Raw genomic sequence first — 20,488 nt, forward strand, 5'->3', positions numbered from 1 at the left:
GCTTTTTTTCTCATAGAACGCCCAGAACGGAGTTCCGGCACCTTTTTGGGATGGAACCTTGTAGGGTAGGCAAGGCAGGTTGTATGATGTGTGTGAGTTCCAGCACCTTTTTTTTTTTTTTTTAGAAAAAAAACACTGATTATAGCTAAATATAATTTACACATTATTTGATATACTTCCCATATATTAATATCCTTACAAAACCTATTTGCTTCCACTGTGATCTTATCCCATTTCCTAAATTGCCTTTTGTTCTTTAAAAGTTTGCCTGTCTCTTTTTCAAGATCACATCAATATCAGTAACTACAACTTTTCTTCTTGACCCACTTACTCTTGCTTGCCATTTTGATTTGATCTTTATCTAGTTTCTCTGTGATCAAACCATTTCAGTGTATTTTCTTCGTATGAATCATTCACTTTTGTATTTAATCCACATTAGTCTAATGTTGCCACAGTACCTTATAGATTTATCCAAATATAAACTACCAACATACATAAATCAAACTCACTTTTTATTTAAATTGAATCATTTTATTTATTCTTACACTTCCTTCATTTCTATTATATACCTCATCACTGCTTTTGGCAATCAGCTTTCAGCTTGTATGTTCATTCAAAATACTCCATAATTAAAGCCTATTTATTCTAGTACAAGGATTTTCAACCTTTTCACAAATTGTACCATTTTTAGGATATGGCAATATTCGAGTACCACCACTAGCAAGGTATCAAAAACTTGATGACCAAAAAAAGGGAAAAACTGATAAAGTACAAGTAGTTCTCGACTTACAACAGTTTACTTAGTGACTGTTCAAAGTTACAATGGCATTTAAAAAAGTGATTTATGACCATTTTTCACACTTATGACTGTTGTAGTATCCCAGGGTTATGTGATTTACATTTGGATGCTTGGCAACTGATTCATACTTATGATGATCACAGCGTCCCAGGGTCAGGTGATCACTTTTTACACCTTGACAAGTGAAGTCAATGGCCGGGAGGCGTGGCTAGCTCAACGTCACTCAGGTCGCAGAGCGCCTGTGGGGGGGGTGCGGGCGGGGCTGTGGAGGGGATCCTGGGGTCTCTGGTGCAGGGGGGACCCTTCCTTTCCTCCCTCCCTCCCATTGTCCCATCCTCCCTTCCCTCCCATTGTCTGTTTCTTCCTTCCCTGCCTCTCATTGTCCTTTCCTTCCTTCCCTCCCTTCCTCCCATTGTCTCTTTCTTCCTTCCTTCCCTCTCATTGTCCCATCCTTCCTTCCTTCCTTCCTTCCTTCCTTCCTTCCTTTCCTCCCTTCCATTGTACCTTCCTTCCTTCCTTCCATCCATCCATCCATCCATCCATCCCTTTTATATCCCTTGCTGTCTCTGCCCCCTCCTCCTCCTTTCTCTTCCGAGTGTGCCGGAAGTGCCGATCCTGGGGCTTTTGCCTCGTCCCGAGGACTCTCTCATGGCAAGTCCTGTGCTGCGCCGCTTTGGCTTGTTCCCTCTCCTGCTACACTTGGCTAAGCTGGGCATGGCTGCGTACCACCTGCCAGGTGCCAATGAAAAGCCCTGCTCAAGTATGTATATGTATATTGTGTGTGTGTGTGTATTAAAAAACAATAAAATTAGTGTATTTCGGGATATAAAATAGCTTTTTTTTATTACTGAGTTTTCGTCAACTTGCTGTTGACATCATCAGAGTAAGGGCTGAAGATTGGAAGAGCTTGTGTGTGTGTGACCGTTTTAATGGTCAGGTCATAGAACGTATGGTCAGCACGCCCGCCACCTGCTCACCCACATTTAGCCTCACTAGTTCCGGCTTTGATGTAAAAGCCGGTCTCGGTCTGAAATTTGAAAAATCCCTCCTCACAGCTGTTTGGCGCGTCAGTCTCGCTGCACTGCGCGAAGCCGCACATCAGTTGTTAGTGTCCTCATGAGACGTGTAATCTGCCTGGTCGCGTCATGAGGACACTAACAACTGACGTGCGGCTTCGCGCAGTGCAGCGAGACTGACGCGCCGAACAGCTGTGAGGAAGGATTTTTCAAATTTCAGATCGAGACCAGCTTTTACATCAAAGCCGGAACTAGTGAGGCTAAATGTGGGTGAGCGGGTGGCGGGCGTGCTGACCATACGTTCTATGACCTGACCGTTAAAATGGTCACACAAGCGTATTTGTAAGCTCTTCCAATCTTCAGCCCTTACTCTGATGATGTCAACAGCAAGTTGACAAAAGCTCAGTAATAAAAAAGGCTATTTTATATCCCGGAGTTCACTAATTTTATTGATTTTTAAAAAATGTTTACACCTGGGATTTAGGTATTTAGAATAATCACACACACACACACACACACACAGAGAGAGAGAGAGAGAGAGAGAGAGAGAGAGAGAGAGAGAGAGAGAGAGAGAGAGAGACTCAATGAAATAAATGTACCTTTGTACATTTCTGAATGTTGTACTTGAACAGTAAATATCTAGTCTACGCATTTCATGCCCAGCATAAAACCTAATTGAATTTCCAGGATTTTGCTCACTGTCACTTCTAGAACTCATAATCAATATACAACACCTTCTAAAGCACACTTACTGTAACTAACTAAATATTATGTATGTTTTTGTATTTATTTTTGTTGCATTTCCTTTTTATAAGGATGCAGTAAAAATATTCTTCCAATAACGTATAATGGATGCAGGTTAAATATACAGGTTAAACAAGTTGTACTACCACTCAAAAAGAAATCATGGGCATAATTTAAAATTTTGTCATTTATACCGGTTTTATGTACAAACTTGCTATGTTGATATTCTTATAGCAACCATTATTCTTTTTCCTCAATTATCTTCGACACTATTATGTATTTCCTTTTAGTTTGACACGTATTTGAGAATGTATAAGTCATTCTATGCATAGAACTACTAGTAGTAGTGAGGGTTCTTCGTGTTCTCTGAGCTTGGTATTTTCTTGTAGACATTACATTACCAACACTAGGTACATCATCAGTGAGCACAACTAAGCTCTGAGAGCACCAAGGATCTCTCATTTCAACCCTCAGCTATAAATATTCTCCTTTATCAATGTAGTAGTAGTTGTTACATAATGGTCAGCTGCATAAAGGGAGAGGAAGTACCTGAAAAAGTTGATATTGTGTGCTAATGGAATAGCTCTCCTTATATCACTTTCCATCATGAAAGGGTGCCAGAACTACCTTTTTAAAAAGATTATAAAGGAAATACAGGTAGTTTTCAACATACAACATCAATTGAGTCCCAAATTTCTTTTGCTAGGTGAGACAGTTGTTAAGTCAGGTGTTAAGAAGGTATTAAGTTAATAACATGGTTGTTAAATGAATCTGGTTTCTCCATTAACTTTGCTGGTCAGAAGGTTGCAAAAGTAGATCATGTGACCCTGCAACACTGCAACAGTCATAAATGTGAGTCAGTTGCCAAGTACCTGAATTTTGATCACAAGGGGATGCTCCAACTGTTTTAAGTGTGAAAATAGTCATAAGTTACTTTTTTTCAGTGTCATTGTAACTTTGAAAGGTTACTAAATGAACGGGTGTAAGTCAAGGACTACCTGTACTTCACTCAGAAAAAGACAATTTGAAATTATCTAGAACTTTGGAGTTTACTTTCATTTTAGTAACAGAATTTTAAAGCTTTTTAAAATTCAGTGTATAACTTTCATTTTTTGAATTTACAGTAGTTCAATTTTTGTAGAAACAATTTCTATAATTATCTGCTCTTTAAAAATAAAGTAAGAACAAAATTTATTTAAAGCTAAGGTAACAGAAAATGCATACAGAATTTGAATTTATATTAGAAGTAAATAAAATGTAACTGCATGCTGATGGAAAGTGTAATTCAGCATTCTCTTGCCTCTGATAGGAATATCCATCTTATCCCACCTTTGGCCAGGGTCAATATGCACAGTATTATAATAGCTCTCCATATCCCTCACATTATATGGCAAGCAGCAACACCAGCCCAACAACTCCTTCCTCCAATGCAACTTACCAACTTCAAGAACCACCAACTGGCATCACAAATCAAGCTGTAACAGATCCTACAGCAGGTAATTGCTTTATTTTATTGTCTCAATAAACATATTGGATGCATAAAGATAGAAATTTATGTTATTGTTTTGTCAGTACTGAAAAGATGGGTTGAAGGTAAATTGTATAGCAATGAATTTTCAGGTGCATGATTTGCTACAGTTCTTGTAAAATAGTCAAAGTTTGCAGTAATAAAAATTGCAAGATGAGGAATAGTATTTAAAGAGTCTGGCTTCCTTACCTAAACTATTTTAGGTGCTGGGCTAAGAGTGCAGTTTTGTAGCTGCTTATACTGTATGTGAGTATGCTTAAACAAACCCAGAGAGATTTGTTTTGAATAAGCTCATAAAAATAGTTCCAGAACAAGACATTTTTGAGAAAAGCAATCTTTGGCCACAAAACATTACGTTCAGGTTTTCCTGGTGCGGGCAGAGAGGAAAGAGATGTAGAATTGTATTTCTGGCTGCTCTATTTAGGGAACTACAAGCACAACCAAAATTTCAAACTAGAATATGTATAACTTTAAAGTAAATTTAATTCCAACAAGTTAGGCTCAAAAGATTATTATTTTTATTTGTTCTCATGGAGATAACAGATGAGAAGAGAAAGAACTGGAGAAAATCACAAAATTGCAAAGATTGCAAATAGAAGTAGAATGGCTGTGGCAAGGGGTTGGACTAGAAGTCCTCCAAGATCCCTTCCAACCCTATTATCCTTTGTTCTATGTACTAAAGAAAAGATAGTACACCTAAGGCACAATCCCAAAACAACTTGTCCATAGAGAGCTCAACGTGTTGAACACCTTGTTTCTCTATTCCCAGTTTTTATTATGCTTGTACTAAGGTCAGGACTTAGATGACATACCCAGATTATATCTCTCTGAAGAAATGTTGTTCTGACTAGCAGATGTGATAAGGAAACGTTTGAAAATTCGTTTCATTGATTTCGGTGACTGAATGTGCTTGTGTATGATTAGAATTAGAGACATTGCATAAGTAAGAGTTGGCATAGTCAGATAAGAGCTTCATGCACTAAGCCGAGTTAAGATACTGAACTAGTATTCTTCTCTTAGAAAGTTATCAAGTAGCTGAACATTGTCATAAAACTATGAGAGACTTTTGTCTCCTCTTCCCAAAGGAAAGTATTCCTACTTCACGATAGATTGATTATGGGTTCTAAATGCAATAGATTGAGGAAGGATCCTTATAGGAAAGAACTCTTGAAAACAATTCTGATTAAATATAAGGGAAATATATATATTTCTTGAAGAAATTGAATTAATTATGCAAAGGTAAACTGAAACTATTATTGCAAGTCTATCATATTATGAACCTTGACCTTCCTGAAAAATCTCTATGGAAATGCTTAATTCGTATTATTTTTACTAACCCTATAATATAGTTAAAATTGATCATGAGTTTAAGCCATGAGTAAGAATGTAAAATTAGCCGCACATGTGCTAACTATTTATTTTCATAAGCAGTGAAACCAAATTCTGTCCCAAATTTCCTTTGTACAAAGGACAGTTCTTTTGGCTACTGAAAAACACCACTCTGATTTTTTTCAGAAAAAAAATAATTGGAAGGATCTTCAAATCTCTCCAACAAACAACCAAAATTTATTTTTTGTCTCTATAAAAATTGCTACACCTTATTCATCACTAGCCCAACTTAAAGTAAAAGTTTTTATGGTGATAAGTTTAAAAAAATGGGGAACAAAAAAGTATATTTAATTGATATCACCGAAATTTAGACATTCTTAACTGGAACATATTTTGGGTTCTTAAAAATTGGAAGTCATTTTTTTAAGCAAAAAGCATTTGATAATAGACAAAAAGTAAACTTCTATTATCTATTGATTGTTGTGGATAAGATTAGAAAGAGATCTCCCAGGTATGCTAATATTAACACAAGATGAATGCTACAGTATACACAAGATTGGCCAAATCTGTGTAGCTTACTTAAAATAATGAAGTTCAGAAAGCTACAATTGAATTAAAATATGAGCAATTTTCTCTTCTCTTTTTCAGCAGAATATAGTACAATTCCTACAACACCAATTAAAGATTCAGAGGCAGATAGGTTGCGTCGCAGCTCAGATGGCAAATCACGTGGCCGAGGCAGAAGGAATAACAATCCTTCACCACCACCTGACTCTGACCTAGAGGTATTGGATGCGAAGTAGCTATTTATTTGTATATTGATTTATCCTTTTTAGCAGCGTTAGAGAGAGTTGGTAAGGAAAGCAAAGATGAATTACTCATCAAGTTTTCTCTCCCCCCCCCTCTCTCTCACTCAAACTCTATATTTTAACTGGAAAAGTTGGGGGTCGTCTTATACGTCGGAAAATACGGTATATATAATATAGTTCAGTTCAAACCTTGAATATCACTTTTTAAAAAGAAATAACTTAAATTACAATTAATGTTCTAGTAAGTTGATTGTGTTTATGGATAGAACGAACAACTAATGAACTAAGAGTGTGGGTTTCCATGTGAAAAGCAACTTTTATGGTCTAATTTGTGTTTGAATTTATAACATTCAACAATTAATTGAATCTACCCTTATTGCTATAAATATTTGGATCTAGCTTGAACTAATTTTATGACAGTTATGTGTATGGACTAAAGATATCCTTACTTCAGAAATGATTTGGAAGATATATTTTGAAAAGCAGAGGAACACGAGCTTAGCATATCCCAGTATCTGAATTATTTTTAAAACTTTGCATAAACATGAAAAAGATATGGCTGTTTTAATAAGCAACCATCCATTTTAAATCTTGAGAAGTTTTGCATTATGTCATTATTGTTGACATATTATAGTATGGACATTGGTCTGAAATTGAATAAAAAATAGATAAGCTTATAATAAGTACAACTTTCAGAACAATTCATTTAGGTAAGTCTACTATAGTTACCAACTTTATAAAACATGACAAGTATAAATATTTTGATTTTATTTTTATAGAGAGTATTCATTTGGGATTTGGATGAGACAATCATCGTTTTCCATTCACTTCTCACAGGATCATATGCTAACAGATATGGAAGAGTAAGTATAAAAGACAACGTTTGTATATGTGTGCAATCAGAAGCAATCTATAGAAAAAAGTAAAAACTTAGTGTAATAGGATGAAGTATTGAAGTTAAAAGTAAAATAAAAACAATAATTGTCATTGGGGTTTCAGTGCTTATGAAACATTGGAAGTAAATGGTCAATTCTGGAGACCTTCTGGAAATCTGAAAAGAAATAACACTCTAGAAATACCCATACTTTGTAAAGAAATCAGTACAAATGTTTCCATGTAGTCACCAGGAGCTGATAGTGAATTCAGAAAACTTTTACCAAATAATTGTAAAAGTAACGTTATTTATATACTTATAAACTTGCCACTCTAAATAATAGCATACCTCTAAATACATACAATCTCTATTTTTCCACTGGAAAAAAGGTACAAAATTATTAAATGCAATTTGTTATTATAATTTTAAAATGAAGTAAATCCAACATGGTACGGATTAAAAAAATGTTCCATTCCAGCTTTTTAATACTGGACATAAATAAAATATTCTATGGGAACTACATAAATAACTTTCTATATATGCCTGTCTGGATTATCTTTTATTTTTTTTAGATTAGTATTACAAACTGTACTAATATAATACCACTATAATGAAAAATAAATTAAATCTTGCTATTAAATAAATGGGCTATACATGATACAGAGGTTATGATATGATAAAATAATTTATTGATGGATGGATGGATTATATGTCATCAAGTTATTAACTTTTAGTGACCACATAGCTAGATTTTCTCCATGACAATCTCTCCCATTTTCTAATGGTACATTTATTGCCATTGCAACTGAATCCACTCACTTTTCTTCTGGTCCTCCTCCTCCTCCTCCTCCTCCTCCTCCTCCTGTGGTTAGACTATTACTTACATATTTCTATAATCTAAATTACATTTTCCCCAGTTATTTATCCATCAGTCCTAAAAGAAAAGTGTGTGGTTTTAGATTTTCCAGCAATAGCCTTGAATAAAGCTTGGTGGGGGTTACACAGAGAAGGTTTTGAGGTAGCAAGTCTACATTAACAGAAAGCTACTTGCATAACTTTGGATATAATTATTGATGTGGACATAAACAAAGGGTTGTTTATAAGACTCATTCAATAATTTTTTTTCATACTAATCATGATAGCAGTAAAAGCCCTAGACTAGAGGAGAGAATTGTTATATTTTTTTCAGGAATAAAGTATATAATTTGAATGCTGTTGAAAAAACAGTTTTCTGTGAGCACTACCTTGAATATAAATCACATGCAACAATAAACAACAGCTCTGTAGATATTTTGCTGAAAATAAAGTATAGAACTAGTGGGAGGTGTTCTTTGAATACATGCAGTGATGCCTTCTGTGCATCTGTGGCTATTTGTTTACTATTTATTAGTTCACCAGTGACTAGCTGGGATGTATTGTGAGATGGACAGGTCCTCTACCTGACAACTGATTTTTTGAAGCCCAAATTTCCCTCGCAAAAAATGGAACAAGAATTGGAAAGTAAGAAAAATAAAATGTAAATGAATGTTAGGCTTTGTATTGACTCTTTCCTATTCTCATTATCAAACACTTATTTTTAATTTTTCAAAGAGAAAATTGATTGTTTGCCAGTTTAGATTAAATGAAAACTAAATTGATTCAGATCCTGAAAGAGATAGGAAATCACTGTGCAGAAGAGCATTAAAAGAAGACTATGGAACACATTTAGCTAAAATTCTGATAATTTGTTTATGTAGCAGTACTTGTGGTTCAACGCTTCATCATTTGAAGTTTGTAGTGTTAATATGAAGTTTTTTTGTTTCTTTGATTTAATTGTAGGAGATATATGTCATAACATGTTACATAAAAAGAAGGGGAAAGCCCACAGAAGTATTCAATTCTGACTTTCCAGCTAACTGGAAAATAAGCTGAGGCAGGAACAAAAAGTGAACTTTCTTGTTTTTCAACTCCTCCTTCACCAGAAAACAAAAGGAGTAAGGATTTTAAGATGACGTACTAATGTGTGTAGTAATAAATCATAATAAATATGCCATTCATATTTATAAATAGTACTTTTTAAATGATTCATTGCACTTTTCAAACATTTAATTTTGCAATAATTATTCAGAAATGAATTAAAATAACAAAGATTAAGATTCTAATGTTCCATTATTTTATCTCGGTCTACTAGCCAGTTCTAGCCACTATTGTTTTTGTGTTCAAATATACAACCTTTAAAAAAAAATTGTGCTATTTAATATTTAGATTCTCTGTTAGGGTCCAAGTGAACAAAGATATTTTATCTCCAAAGACTTGTAGAGGGTTAAAACACAATCAGCTCTAAATATACTGAAGATAATTTTTTTGTTCTAGTTCAATGTATATGAGAATGTGTAGTAGAAAACCGATATTAATAATAATAATATGGTTCTGTCACTTTGAATGGGAGAAATGGAGGTAATGAAATTAATCATGTAGACAATTGTTTAGTTTAGACAAGAATTCAGGACTACAAGCTTTGTTCACCACTGGACCCAGAAGTTATGAATGTAAGACTTCTTTTCTCAGTTAGTGTAAACAGTTACATATCTAGCATTTGTTTTAATTCACAACAGCTGAATTAGTTGTCTTTTGAAAGCTTACAAATAGGAATTTATATAGATTGCTTTTCCATTTTACTTGTTTATGGTTTGCTAAGTTTAAATATTAAGTAAAATAATTTTATTGCAAATAATCTTGTATGTTGCCCACCGTTGCCCACTGTTATGCTAGTGAGTAATTTAAACATTGTAAGCAATCATATTATCAGCCTATGGTTCCTGAGTTTGTTCCCTTTGCTGGGATATTTTTCAAAACGTATCTAAATTTTTGCATTTATTAACCAGATGCTGATGTCTTTTCTATGCAATACTTATTAAGCTAATAATTGGATGTAAGCTAAGCAGATATTTGACCCAAAAGCCATGCAATTAATTAATCATTTCAGGAGAGGTCCACTTTTAAATCTTTTTCACTGGTTTCACTGTAATCCTTTCTACTATTATTATTAGTTCTGCCATTTGATTTTTACTAAGTTTATATTCAAATTATTTTATCCATCCAGCATTTTTATTATAATCTTTTTGAGTTTCCCATAGATCTTTCCAAAACTGGATTGTTTCACTTTTCCTTTGTTTTCCATTTTTAGAATTCCTATTGCCACTTTGATAGAATCACCTCTGGTCTGACTGGAATAGTTGATTTTGCTTCAGTTGGATGATTTGTGCCTCATAGCATTCAATTTTCCTACTTTTTACTGTTATTTGTTGCTTTGTTATTTTGAAAGCTGCCTCAGGCTTACCTTGATCTTTACATTCTTCACTTTTTGCTCTTTCATATTCTTTAAATTACTTGCATCTGATGTTAATTTCTGTGTCTTGGCCTCCAATCTTATCTTTACTTTGGGATTGAATATGAATATTTTTGATTTTTCTAATGTTGGTACTCAGTTTTTGTAACTACCACTGCTATACTATGGGCAAGCTGATTGGTCTGTTTGATAGATGTTATTTTGATCCTTGCAAACATCTTATACTCATCTTTCATTATAGGTGCCACAAAAAAATTTTTGGGGGGGCACCACTTTCTTGTGCTAGCAGTTTGTCTTCCTACTGGTGATTGTGCATATGCTGTAATTTTTTCTTTTGATTCTTCTTGTCAAAAAGTCAGTTTTGTACTAGTTCTTTTGTTATTACTTGTTCTAAGTCTTGTACAACTTTTGGCCCATGGGGCGCATACAGCCTTGGACAACTATAATATGACCCCATAAGATCATAAAAAATATAAACAAATAAAATTTGTTCTTTACATACATTGATTATATTAAATATTAAAATGCATCCCAAGACAATTCCTCTTCACTTGATGTGGCCCAGGCAAGCCAAAAATTAGACAACCATTTTCTAAGTTATCATTTTTATTGTTTATATCAACTAGTCCTTCTATATTTCCAATTGTTATTTCAGTGTTTTCTACTACTGTAGGTAGTAGACTACTGTAGGTAGTCCTTGACTTATGATCACAATTGGGACTAGAAAATTCAAATGGTATGGTTATTAAATAAGATAGCACATAACCACCCTCAATTTTATGATCTTTTTTGACACGGTCATTAAATGATTCACTATGGTTGTTAAACTCAACATTACATGACCACTACTTGCAACCTTTTCTTCCCCATTGACTTTGATTGTTGGAAATCATCTGGAAAGATCACAAATGGCGATCACATGACCATAGATGCTGCAACCGTCATAAATGCATGACAGTTACCAAGCATCCAAATCACAGTCACTGTGATGTTGTGACAGTCATCAGTGAAAGGACTGGTGATACATTATTTTTTTCAGTGCCATTGTTATTTCAAACAGTCACTAAATAAATAGTTGTTGAGTATGGACTACCTACAGTATATTGTTTTTGGGTCTTCCATTGTCACAATTTTTCTAAAATTGCATATAGAGGATTAACAACCTGTGCCATCTGCATAGTTCCAAACAAGAGGTCTTGAAACGCTGTATCTTAAGGCATATTACATAAAATATGCTTCTGATATAACAATGTCTACAAAATCAGTTTCCAACTTTAGAACTTCCAGATGAGTTTTTTGTTGGCCTACTCAGTCAAAACATCTTTGATAAAAAGAAGAAAAAATCAATGCTTTACAGTGACTTCACTGATTTTCATATTCTAACACTGTTTTGAGCCCATAAAAGTATTCCTCCCCTCTCAAGGCATTTAAACCATAACAATTTATCTTCTTTTCTCTGATAAGTCTAATTTTTTTTCTTTCTTTTCTTTTATGAGGACCCCCCTACTTCTGTTTCACTGGGATTAAGGATGGAGGAGATGATTTTCAACTTGGCAGATACGCATCTGTTCTTTAATGATTTAGAAGTAAGTAATTATTATTTGAATGGCACACAGAATTTTTGAAAGACTAAATAATGGCCAAGTGACCACTACTTTCTATGAAAGGACTGAAGAGAAGACTTACATTGGCAAAATTAGTGCTCTGGAGTCCTTCTTTATCAGTTTATTTATACTAATTTCATGGTAATCAGCTGTCTGCTTCTAGGTGTAGCTAACTAATATGCTACCCACTATTTGTCATTGGTTTCAAGTAGCTGTCTATTGGATTCCTGGCATAGGTTGAGATAGATACAATTCTTTTGTTCCTTCGTATTGGTATTTCTCCACAAATAATTCCTTCCCTACAATATTTACACAGTTTGTTCCTGTGGCTCCTCTTTCTCATTATGTCTACCCAAACCACTCAACCAATTGTATTATACACTTAAAGAAATTTAAACTTTATCTACTGTTGTATGTATATATATTCTTTCAAAAATATAAATTTATCATTTATTACTTCTGGGCTTAATGCTTAAAATATCTGCAAAACTTCTGGAAATTTTAATGTTCATCATAATTTTCTTTAGTGTCATTAAGATATTAATATTTTGACTAAATTTTAAACATTAAAATGTAACCATATGATAGTTATTAAGAAAGCATGCTATCTGCCTAATAATTACTTAAATTAATTTGCCTAGGTCATTTGCTCTAATACAAATCAGAGTGAGAAACTGTTGAAATTACGTGAATTCAGTAGTACTGCATATGTTAAATGCCTGTAAGAAACTGGGGTTTCTGTCTTCCCCAATTCTATACTATGCTTATTATTTTTTTGTCATGTATCTTGTGAATGGTGTGTTTGTTGCAAAATTTATTTTATTTATTACATTGTTTTATATTGCCATCCATCTCACAATTGCACGTCTGGATTGCTAACACAAGATTAGGAAAACAACAAAACAAGAACATATTTGTTATCAATAGCACAGTAAGAGCACAATGAAACTTGAGTAACCGGTTCATACTTTTGTAGTTATGATGATAAATGTTTCAGCTCACAATGTTTATGTAAATAATAAACATAAGTAGGCCTTTTGCATGAACCGTAGGAAATTCTAGCAGTTAGTTGTAATGTCAAACTTTCTAGAACCATATCAAAAGCTTAAAAATTTTGGTTTTAATACTTTTTTCCTCTCTAAAAGAACTTCCTTGGTTATGAATAGTAGTTTCCAACTTGTGTGTTTCTTTCATTTAACAATGGAAAAACAGACTTTTGGATATTTTCATTAAAATTTCAAACACAGGTAAGACAGTCAAATTTTGCTTCTGTCATAATAAAGGCAGCTGTTTATTTAAAACCGAACCACTAAACAAGCTTGGGGAGCGTTGCCAATAAGCATTAATCATCACAGTATTATTTTGTTAGAAAATATAAATATACATTATTCTAGGCAGGCAAAAGAATCCTGAAAATTCACATACAACTTTTGTTGATCAAAGTTAATTGGCAACAATTGCCCTTTAAATATTCCCTGATGTTTCTTTTTCCCCAAAGCTAACAAAATGTACCTTATTTAATAGATGAGCTGATATTACTTGAAATTAGTGTGTGCAACCACTAAATGTGGTTTCTCAAACATCTGTCCTATATTCCAATTTTATTTATGAAAGAAACTACTCAATGATACATTAGCAAGTTAACATAAAATATTACTTTGTATCTTAAATATTTAAAATAAATACTATTTTCAAGTGTTGCCAGTATGTTAATGTTTCATGTTGCACACACACAAACATAAACATATTTCAATACAAGATAACTTGACCAAGTGCATATATGAAATTCTGTGTCTGTGTTCTGAATATACAATATATAATTTAGCCCAAGTTTAGCTGAAAGAGTATTCTATCTTGATCCTGTACCCATTAGCTTATAGTTTTTCCTAATCAAAATGGAATATACATCCATATGTTTTAATAATTGCAAACTATTATAATTGACCATAAATGTCTTAATTTAATTGTTAAATGTTAACATTTCAGGGATTTGGTCAGCTCCACTGTGTATCAAGTATGACTTCTAAGTTTTACTGTTTTGAGTAGTAGTTCCTCACTCGACCCATAAAATTGATTTTGAAACAGGGATCTTACAAAAAGCAGTTTCTGGTATAGCATCAAGGATTAGGATTCCAATTGAACATGTCTGAACTATTGCTATGTGTCATGCTATTCCCTTTAATTAGGATATATTACAAGGAGTAATATTTTGAGCAGTTTCAGATAAGCAATATAACCTATAGGTTTCACTACTTGTAATTATGGTGATAGTCACTACTTAGCTGACTTTAGGATGAGTTCAACAGATTCATGAAAGGTAGAGGTTTTAGTGCTTACGTGTTATTGTAGCTACAGCCAATAAATTTCAGAAGCACTATGGCAGGGGTCTTCAAATTTGGCCCTTTTAACTCCTTCAACTCCCAGAATTCTTCAGCCAGCGTTGAAGGGAGTTGTGGGAGTTGAAGTCCACAAGTCATAAAAGGGCCAAGTTTGAAGACCCCTGCACTATGGTCAGGAAGAACATTAGAATGGAGCTACAGCTTTATGTTCTGCTTAAGTACCATTGAAAAACATGTGTTGGCTCTATGATGCAGAATACTGGATTACAGAGACTTTTTATTTGACAGAGAGGTCTTTTGTGTTGTATTTCAACCCTCCCTTTCCCCTCCCCCCAAAACTGATTATCTCTATTCCATAATTTTGAACATAAATAGTTTAGAGTAAATAATGTGTCTATGCTATCTATCTTGTGTTGAAAATAGGAAAAATATGTGGTACTTTTTTGCACCTACTCTTTAACATAGCTTTGGAAAACAGCATGCTGTAATAAATATTGAAATTGCAGGCATGTTATGCTAGTGAAATCATCAGTTTTATTCATGATAGGTCATAGATAGATAGATGTTAGATAGATGGATTAATAGGCAAAGTGGCTATGTTATAGATGTTAGGTCTAATGAAAATATATGCAGATGTTTTAAATTTGGGGATTTTATTTCTGCTTACAAGATTACCTATGTTTCCTGCTTCTTGCTGAGCTATGACAACACTCTTTATTAAAGTATTTTGGCACATCTGGTCTCAGGCAGAACCAGGAAGTGTAGAGGCATGAAAAAATGTAAAACAATGGCAGGGTAGTTATCTGAGACTTTCAAACCTTTAAAAAGATTTGTTTCCCTCTGCATTAAGCTTTGAGTCTCTTTTCATTTAATCGGCAATAGTGAACCTTTGTAAGTTTAGTAGTATGATCCCTTTGGCTCTGGATCTTCCTGATTTCTGGCACCTACTTTTTTTCCCTAAGGTAGCTCAGTGGTAAGGTCATAAATTTCTTTTGTTATAGATAAACTGAACATGAAGCAGCAATGAATAAACACTGTAGCTCCCATGGTGTTTTCAGCATCAGTTTATTCAGGTATCTGAAAGCACTGAATTATGTATGGGCTTGCAATACAATATTTTTGACCTTTTGGTTTGTTATCTCTATTGGGTAAGAACAGTATATATCCATATACATCTCTGCTTGTTTCAGCTATTACCTGTGCAAAGCATTTTAGTTTGTATGGTATGACATGAGCTGAAATGCTTCTTATCCTAAAAATAATGTGTTCCTTTGCTTTCCCTCTTTTACTAGCCAACTTGCAGTTGGTATTATGCCTGCAGGTTTGTGGAAATTACAAACAAACTTACTAGATCTGCACACTTACACTCTCAAATAGTGACAGCAAGTTGATGCAAGCATAGGGCTTTAGAATTATGTCTTTTCAAAAATAATTGTAACTCTGCATTAAATGGCTGGTATAAATGTGTGTTGTCGCTGGGATGGTGGGTGGGGGTTGTTTTATTATTTTTATTATTATTTTCTTTTATATTGTGTTTTCATTTCCTGTAAGCCACCTTGAGTTGCCATGTGAGAGTAGGCAGCAATATAAAAATTTTAAATAAATAAATAAAATGCTGAAATATGTGACACTACACAATTGCAGCAATATCATTTTCATTTTTTTTCATCTTATGATTTTTCTGTAATATCCTACAGTCTTGAAAAAAACACTGTGGTATCTGTGAGATTTCTACACTCCAGTGTTGATATTTTATTTATGATGGAACAGACAGTTATGCTGAATACATTGGCATCAGTAAACACTTTCTCACTTAATTAAGTTTTAAAGTAATATGACTTATTCCTTAAAATACTCTCTGTGTCTCTGTATAGTGCCTTTCAGATAGTCTGAATTTTTAGCAACAGTGTGGAGAAGTCCATGCAGTTTTCTTGGCAACATTTTGGAAGCAGTTTGCCATAGATATTTAAGATTAATTGAAATAGCATATACCTTTTTAGGTCTGATGCTCATTTTAAGACTGAAAAGAATTCAACAATTTGGAAAATCTTTTAAAGTCATCATTTTAATTAGAAAATCTCAAATGATAATTTTTGTAGAATAATTCTACATAGATACTGACTATCATTTAGGAGAAATCATATATATTCTATCCAGAAGTTTAAATTTATGGGTTTCTTATTTTTATGAGTATGCAAGGTAGTGTTATTGACTGTATTTGGATTTCTATTAAAATGTCTTATTGATAATTAACTTAACTGTAACTGTTTCAAAGTGGATTAAAAATAAATAGTGTTGCAGTTCATGATCTAAGAACTGGTCATAATATCTGCTAACATTAAAAAAATACTTATTAAAGTTTATCATTAAATTAGAACTGAGGCACTTGCTTATGTTCCTTAAACTATTTATTTTTCTACTGTGAAAAATACATTAAATTAATCCCTGTGTTGCTCGAAAGGAATGGTGCAGTGATATACCGATATATATATATACAAATATAATATGCATTTTGTTGCAGAAATATAAGACATTATGATTTATTTTATAATTTATTGTAAGGAAAAAGATTTTCTTATTTCTTCTGTGCCCTTTGGAATCTTTCTTTTAAAAACCTTTTTTAGAAAACTCTTCATGAAAAAAGTTTCTATAATTATCTTTAAATGATGTTGAAGCCATGTAGAATTTAGAGCATTAGACTTACAGTATTTTTGAGAAATGATCTCAATATAAAATATCTTAGAGGGAAAAATAAAATACAAATTCATCAGTTTATTCATTTAATATTCACAAATCACTTTGTATTTTAATGTATAGCTTGTTAGTTTGGTTGTTGTTGTTGTTAATTGCGAAGTCGTGTCCGACCCATCGTGACCCCATGGACAACGTTCCTCCAGGTCTTCCTGTCCTCTACCATCTTCTGGAGTCTATTTAAGTTCACGCCTACTGCTTCAGTGACTCCATCCAGCCACCTCATTCTCTGTCGTCCCGTTCTTCTATTGCCCTCAATCTTTCCCAGCATCAGGCTCATTGTTAGTTTGGTTACGTCATCTTAAAAAAATAGTTTCAAAAGATAGTGACTCGTGCTGACGTTATTGGCATTTGAGGTGTCCAACTATTACCATATAGTGTCCTGGTGCAGGGTTTTTTCCCTCTATGCCTTAATCAAGTAATCTCAGTATTTAGGGAATAGTTTCATCATCATAATAGCAACTCTGTTCTTTCTGTGCTGAACTTTTTGAGGTTGAACTGATAAGAATTTGGAATGTAATCCATAAAGCACATAGGTGCCCCTGGCTGATAAAACTACTGATTCTGACATAAGAATTAACTTTTCTTGGATTAGGTGTTACCATATTAACACAAAGTTACAACATAATACAGTTTTGCTCTGGGACATAATTCTGAATCTGAGTTATGAACATTCAGGCAGCATCCATGGTCAAAAGTGTACCTTTATTCAATTTCATTTTATACATGAGCTTTTACCTTTTTTGTTAGGTTGGCATATAAAACTCAGTGTTTTCAGTTAATATCTGAAAACCTAATTTCAAGGTGGCCAGGTGGTGCAGTTACATCATAATTGTACTGCTGCCAAGTTCTTTGCATGGTACTATCCTTGACAGGTGTCTGAAAATTCACCTGCCCCAAACGATTTTTCTAGGCTGTTGACAGAAACTGGATATTAGGAGCTTATAAAAGCTCCACTGACTTCAATTCATTTTCAGATCAGATAAAATGGTTCTATACAACTTTTAAAGCATGAGGCATCTTTGAAACTGAAAAAGTTAAAATGTTTACTTCAAGTAAAACTGTTTGCCTCATTAAGGATTTCTTCAGGGACTTTCTTTTACATCCTATCAGTATATAGGCTACCTTGTTAATGATAAAGGGACAGTATTTCTGTCCCTTTATTTTATTTTAATTTAATTTCTGGAACTCACTACCAAGAGAACTAGATCTTACTCTATCTTTGAGCCATAAATAGTAGATTATTTTTCTTCTCATCCTGACTCCCCAAAATTTAGGAATTTACAGAAAACTCCCTTTTCAGAATCAGGTTAGGATAAATGTATTATACATATGCATTCATGCTCTACGCAACTGTAAGTAAAATAAAAGGTTTATTTAAAAGTATTTTATTTTTAGAATTCCAAAATAATTCTTAATACATATCACCATAAAGGTATTATTTGAACTCTCTGTTCTCTCTTTCCTAATCTTCAATGGGAAATTATAAATCTGTAAACATCCTACTTTAACCTGAAATATTTATTAATTTTGTCCTCCCCATACTCCCATTACCATTACACCATTATGTAATAATATTATTGCTATTTTGTTACTAGACTTTAAGCCACCCTGAACATTTTAATGGAAAAATCAAGTAAACTTTTGAAAAATAAATGTAAAAGTAGAGGAAATAGTTTAGCATTCACCACAAACCATGATGACAAAAAAAAAATGATTTGTACATGGTGATATTACCAGTCAAATGCTGTCTTTGCAAGTCATAGGATAAAAGTCATAGTATTTGCATGATCCTATAGTTAGACTCCTGTCCTCAATTATGCTTCTGATATCTTAATTTTAAATTGGCAAGCCTGGACTAAACATATCATTATAATGCTTTTAAAAACCATCAAGCACAAATGATCTAGTTAGATAAATTAAATAAGAAAACCCAGAAACCTAAAGGAGTATTTAATTTCACTTCTTAGGTCAAATGTTCTTCTACAGATGGATCTGATGTGTGAACAACCTATTGTTTAAATTTACCCTATGATTATATGTCCTGAGTGGACTCTTAATAAATGGTCAAAAGTCACAAACCTTTCATTACCTTGAAGGATAATAAAGATAAGGAAATTGACTATGCAACATCCCATAATAATAAAGATAAGCCCGCTGAATTATTCCAATAGATAATTATTGTTTGTTGTTGCAAAAAATGAAAAATTAAGTTTTTATATAGTTTACAATTGCCAGACCTTCAAAAATATATGCTTGGTTGCACAATCTTGTGAATTTGTATGAATATTCTTAGTGCAAAATAAAAGGTAGGAGACTAGCTAGTATGTTTTAACTTTCTCAGTTATATTTTTTCAATTTATATTATCTCCATAATTCTTAGCATTCTTTCTAGTTTGTCAGGAACCATCTTAAACCACATTGCCTCTGGGAAAAGTTGTTATTTTTCCAATCTGGAACTATTGTTAAAATGAGATCACAAAAATTGTTATGGTATAACTGTAACAACTTGTTCAGAAGAATGCCATTCTTCCAAGGTTTGTTGTTATTCAATAAAGATTGTTATTTTGGTCATTTTAATGTGTGAAACATTTATTCCTCCTGGAATCAGACCCTATTTATTATAATTGTTCACCCATTTCAGCAGGCCCTAGTATGTTCATGTAAATACAATTTCTTCCATGATCCTCTCTGGGAATGTTATTTATATATGAACATTCCCACAGTTGGAAGTATAACTTAAGTAGGATGTTCCATTTTTTCCTGTCACTATGAATATACATGATTTTATGTTGATTTTAGATTGCAGTGAATGAAAAACATCTGTTCAAAGCTTAGATTAATGGCCTAGAAACAAAACATTAAATTCAGAATTAATGTAAAAATAAATTGTTTTGCCTTTCAAGTCATTACAAAATAATTATGGTGTGAGATATGTCATTTTCGGTTCTACCGTATCATGTTTACTCTAAGATTAGCATTATAATTCTGGAAATGAATTATTGGTAACACTTGATGTTTTTCTTCCCAAACCCAATGTATTAAAATAAGCAAGGGTTGAACGTTTTCTTAAATGCTAGTTTTCATAGTCTGCCATCAGTTAAAAAAAATGCTAATATTATTGCATATGAATGATTTTTGGCAAAACTTTTGGACTATATACTCTTGCATTGCAAGATTACAAGATTAGTAAAGATTACAAATTTAGTGAAAACATAAAGAGGCAAAGGGTTATTAGAGATAGTACTAAAGATGATAGAAACAATGCATATTAAAATGATGAAAATAGGTAGATTTTTTAAAAAAGCCTGAGACTTGTAAAATAATTTGATGGATATCTACGTATGAGTGATTTGTATTCATCCCT

General features: G+C 33.1%; 1 protein-coding gene across 2 annotated transcripts in view; it reads left to right on the plus strand.

Annotated features, from left to right (window-relative positions):
- The window catches only part of EYA1 (EYA transcriptional coactivator and phosphatase 1), a 62,672-nt gene that overhangs the window by 21,448 nt on the left and 20,736 nt on the right, over window positions 1-20,488 (plus strand). For both annotated transcript variants that reach the window (XM_015819110.1, XM_015819111.1), the window contains exons 6-9: window positions 3,869-4,055; window positions 6,065-6,201; window positions 7,005-7,088; window positions 11,924-12,013. In XM_015819110.1, the coding sequence (XP_015674596.1) occupies window positions 3,869-4,055; window positions 6,065-6,201; window positions 7,005-7,088; window positions 11,924-12,013 (498 nt within the window). The remainder of the gene's footprint in view (window positions 1-3,868; window positions 4,056-6,064; window positions 6,202-7,004; window positions 7,089-11,923; window positions 12,014-20,488) is intronic.

The sequence above is a fragment of the Protobothrops mucrosquamatus genome, unplaced genomic scaffold (genome assembly GCF_001527695.2).
Source record: "Protobothrops mucrosquamatus isolate PMUCROS unplaced genomic scaffold, P.Mucros_1.0 scaffold860, whole genome shotgun sequence".
Lineage (NCBI taxonomy): Eukaryota > Metazoa > Chordata > Lepidosauria > Squamata > Viperidae > Protobothrops > Protobothrops mucrosquamatus.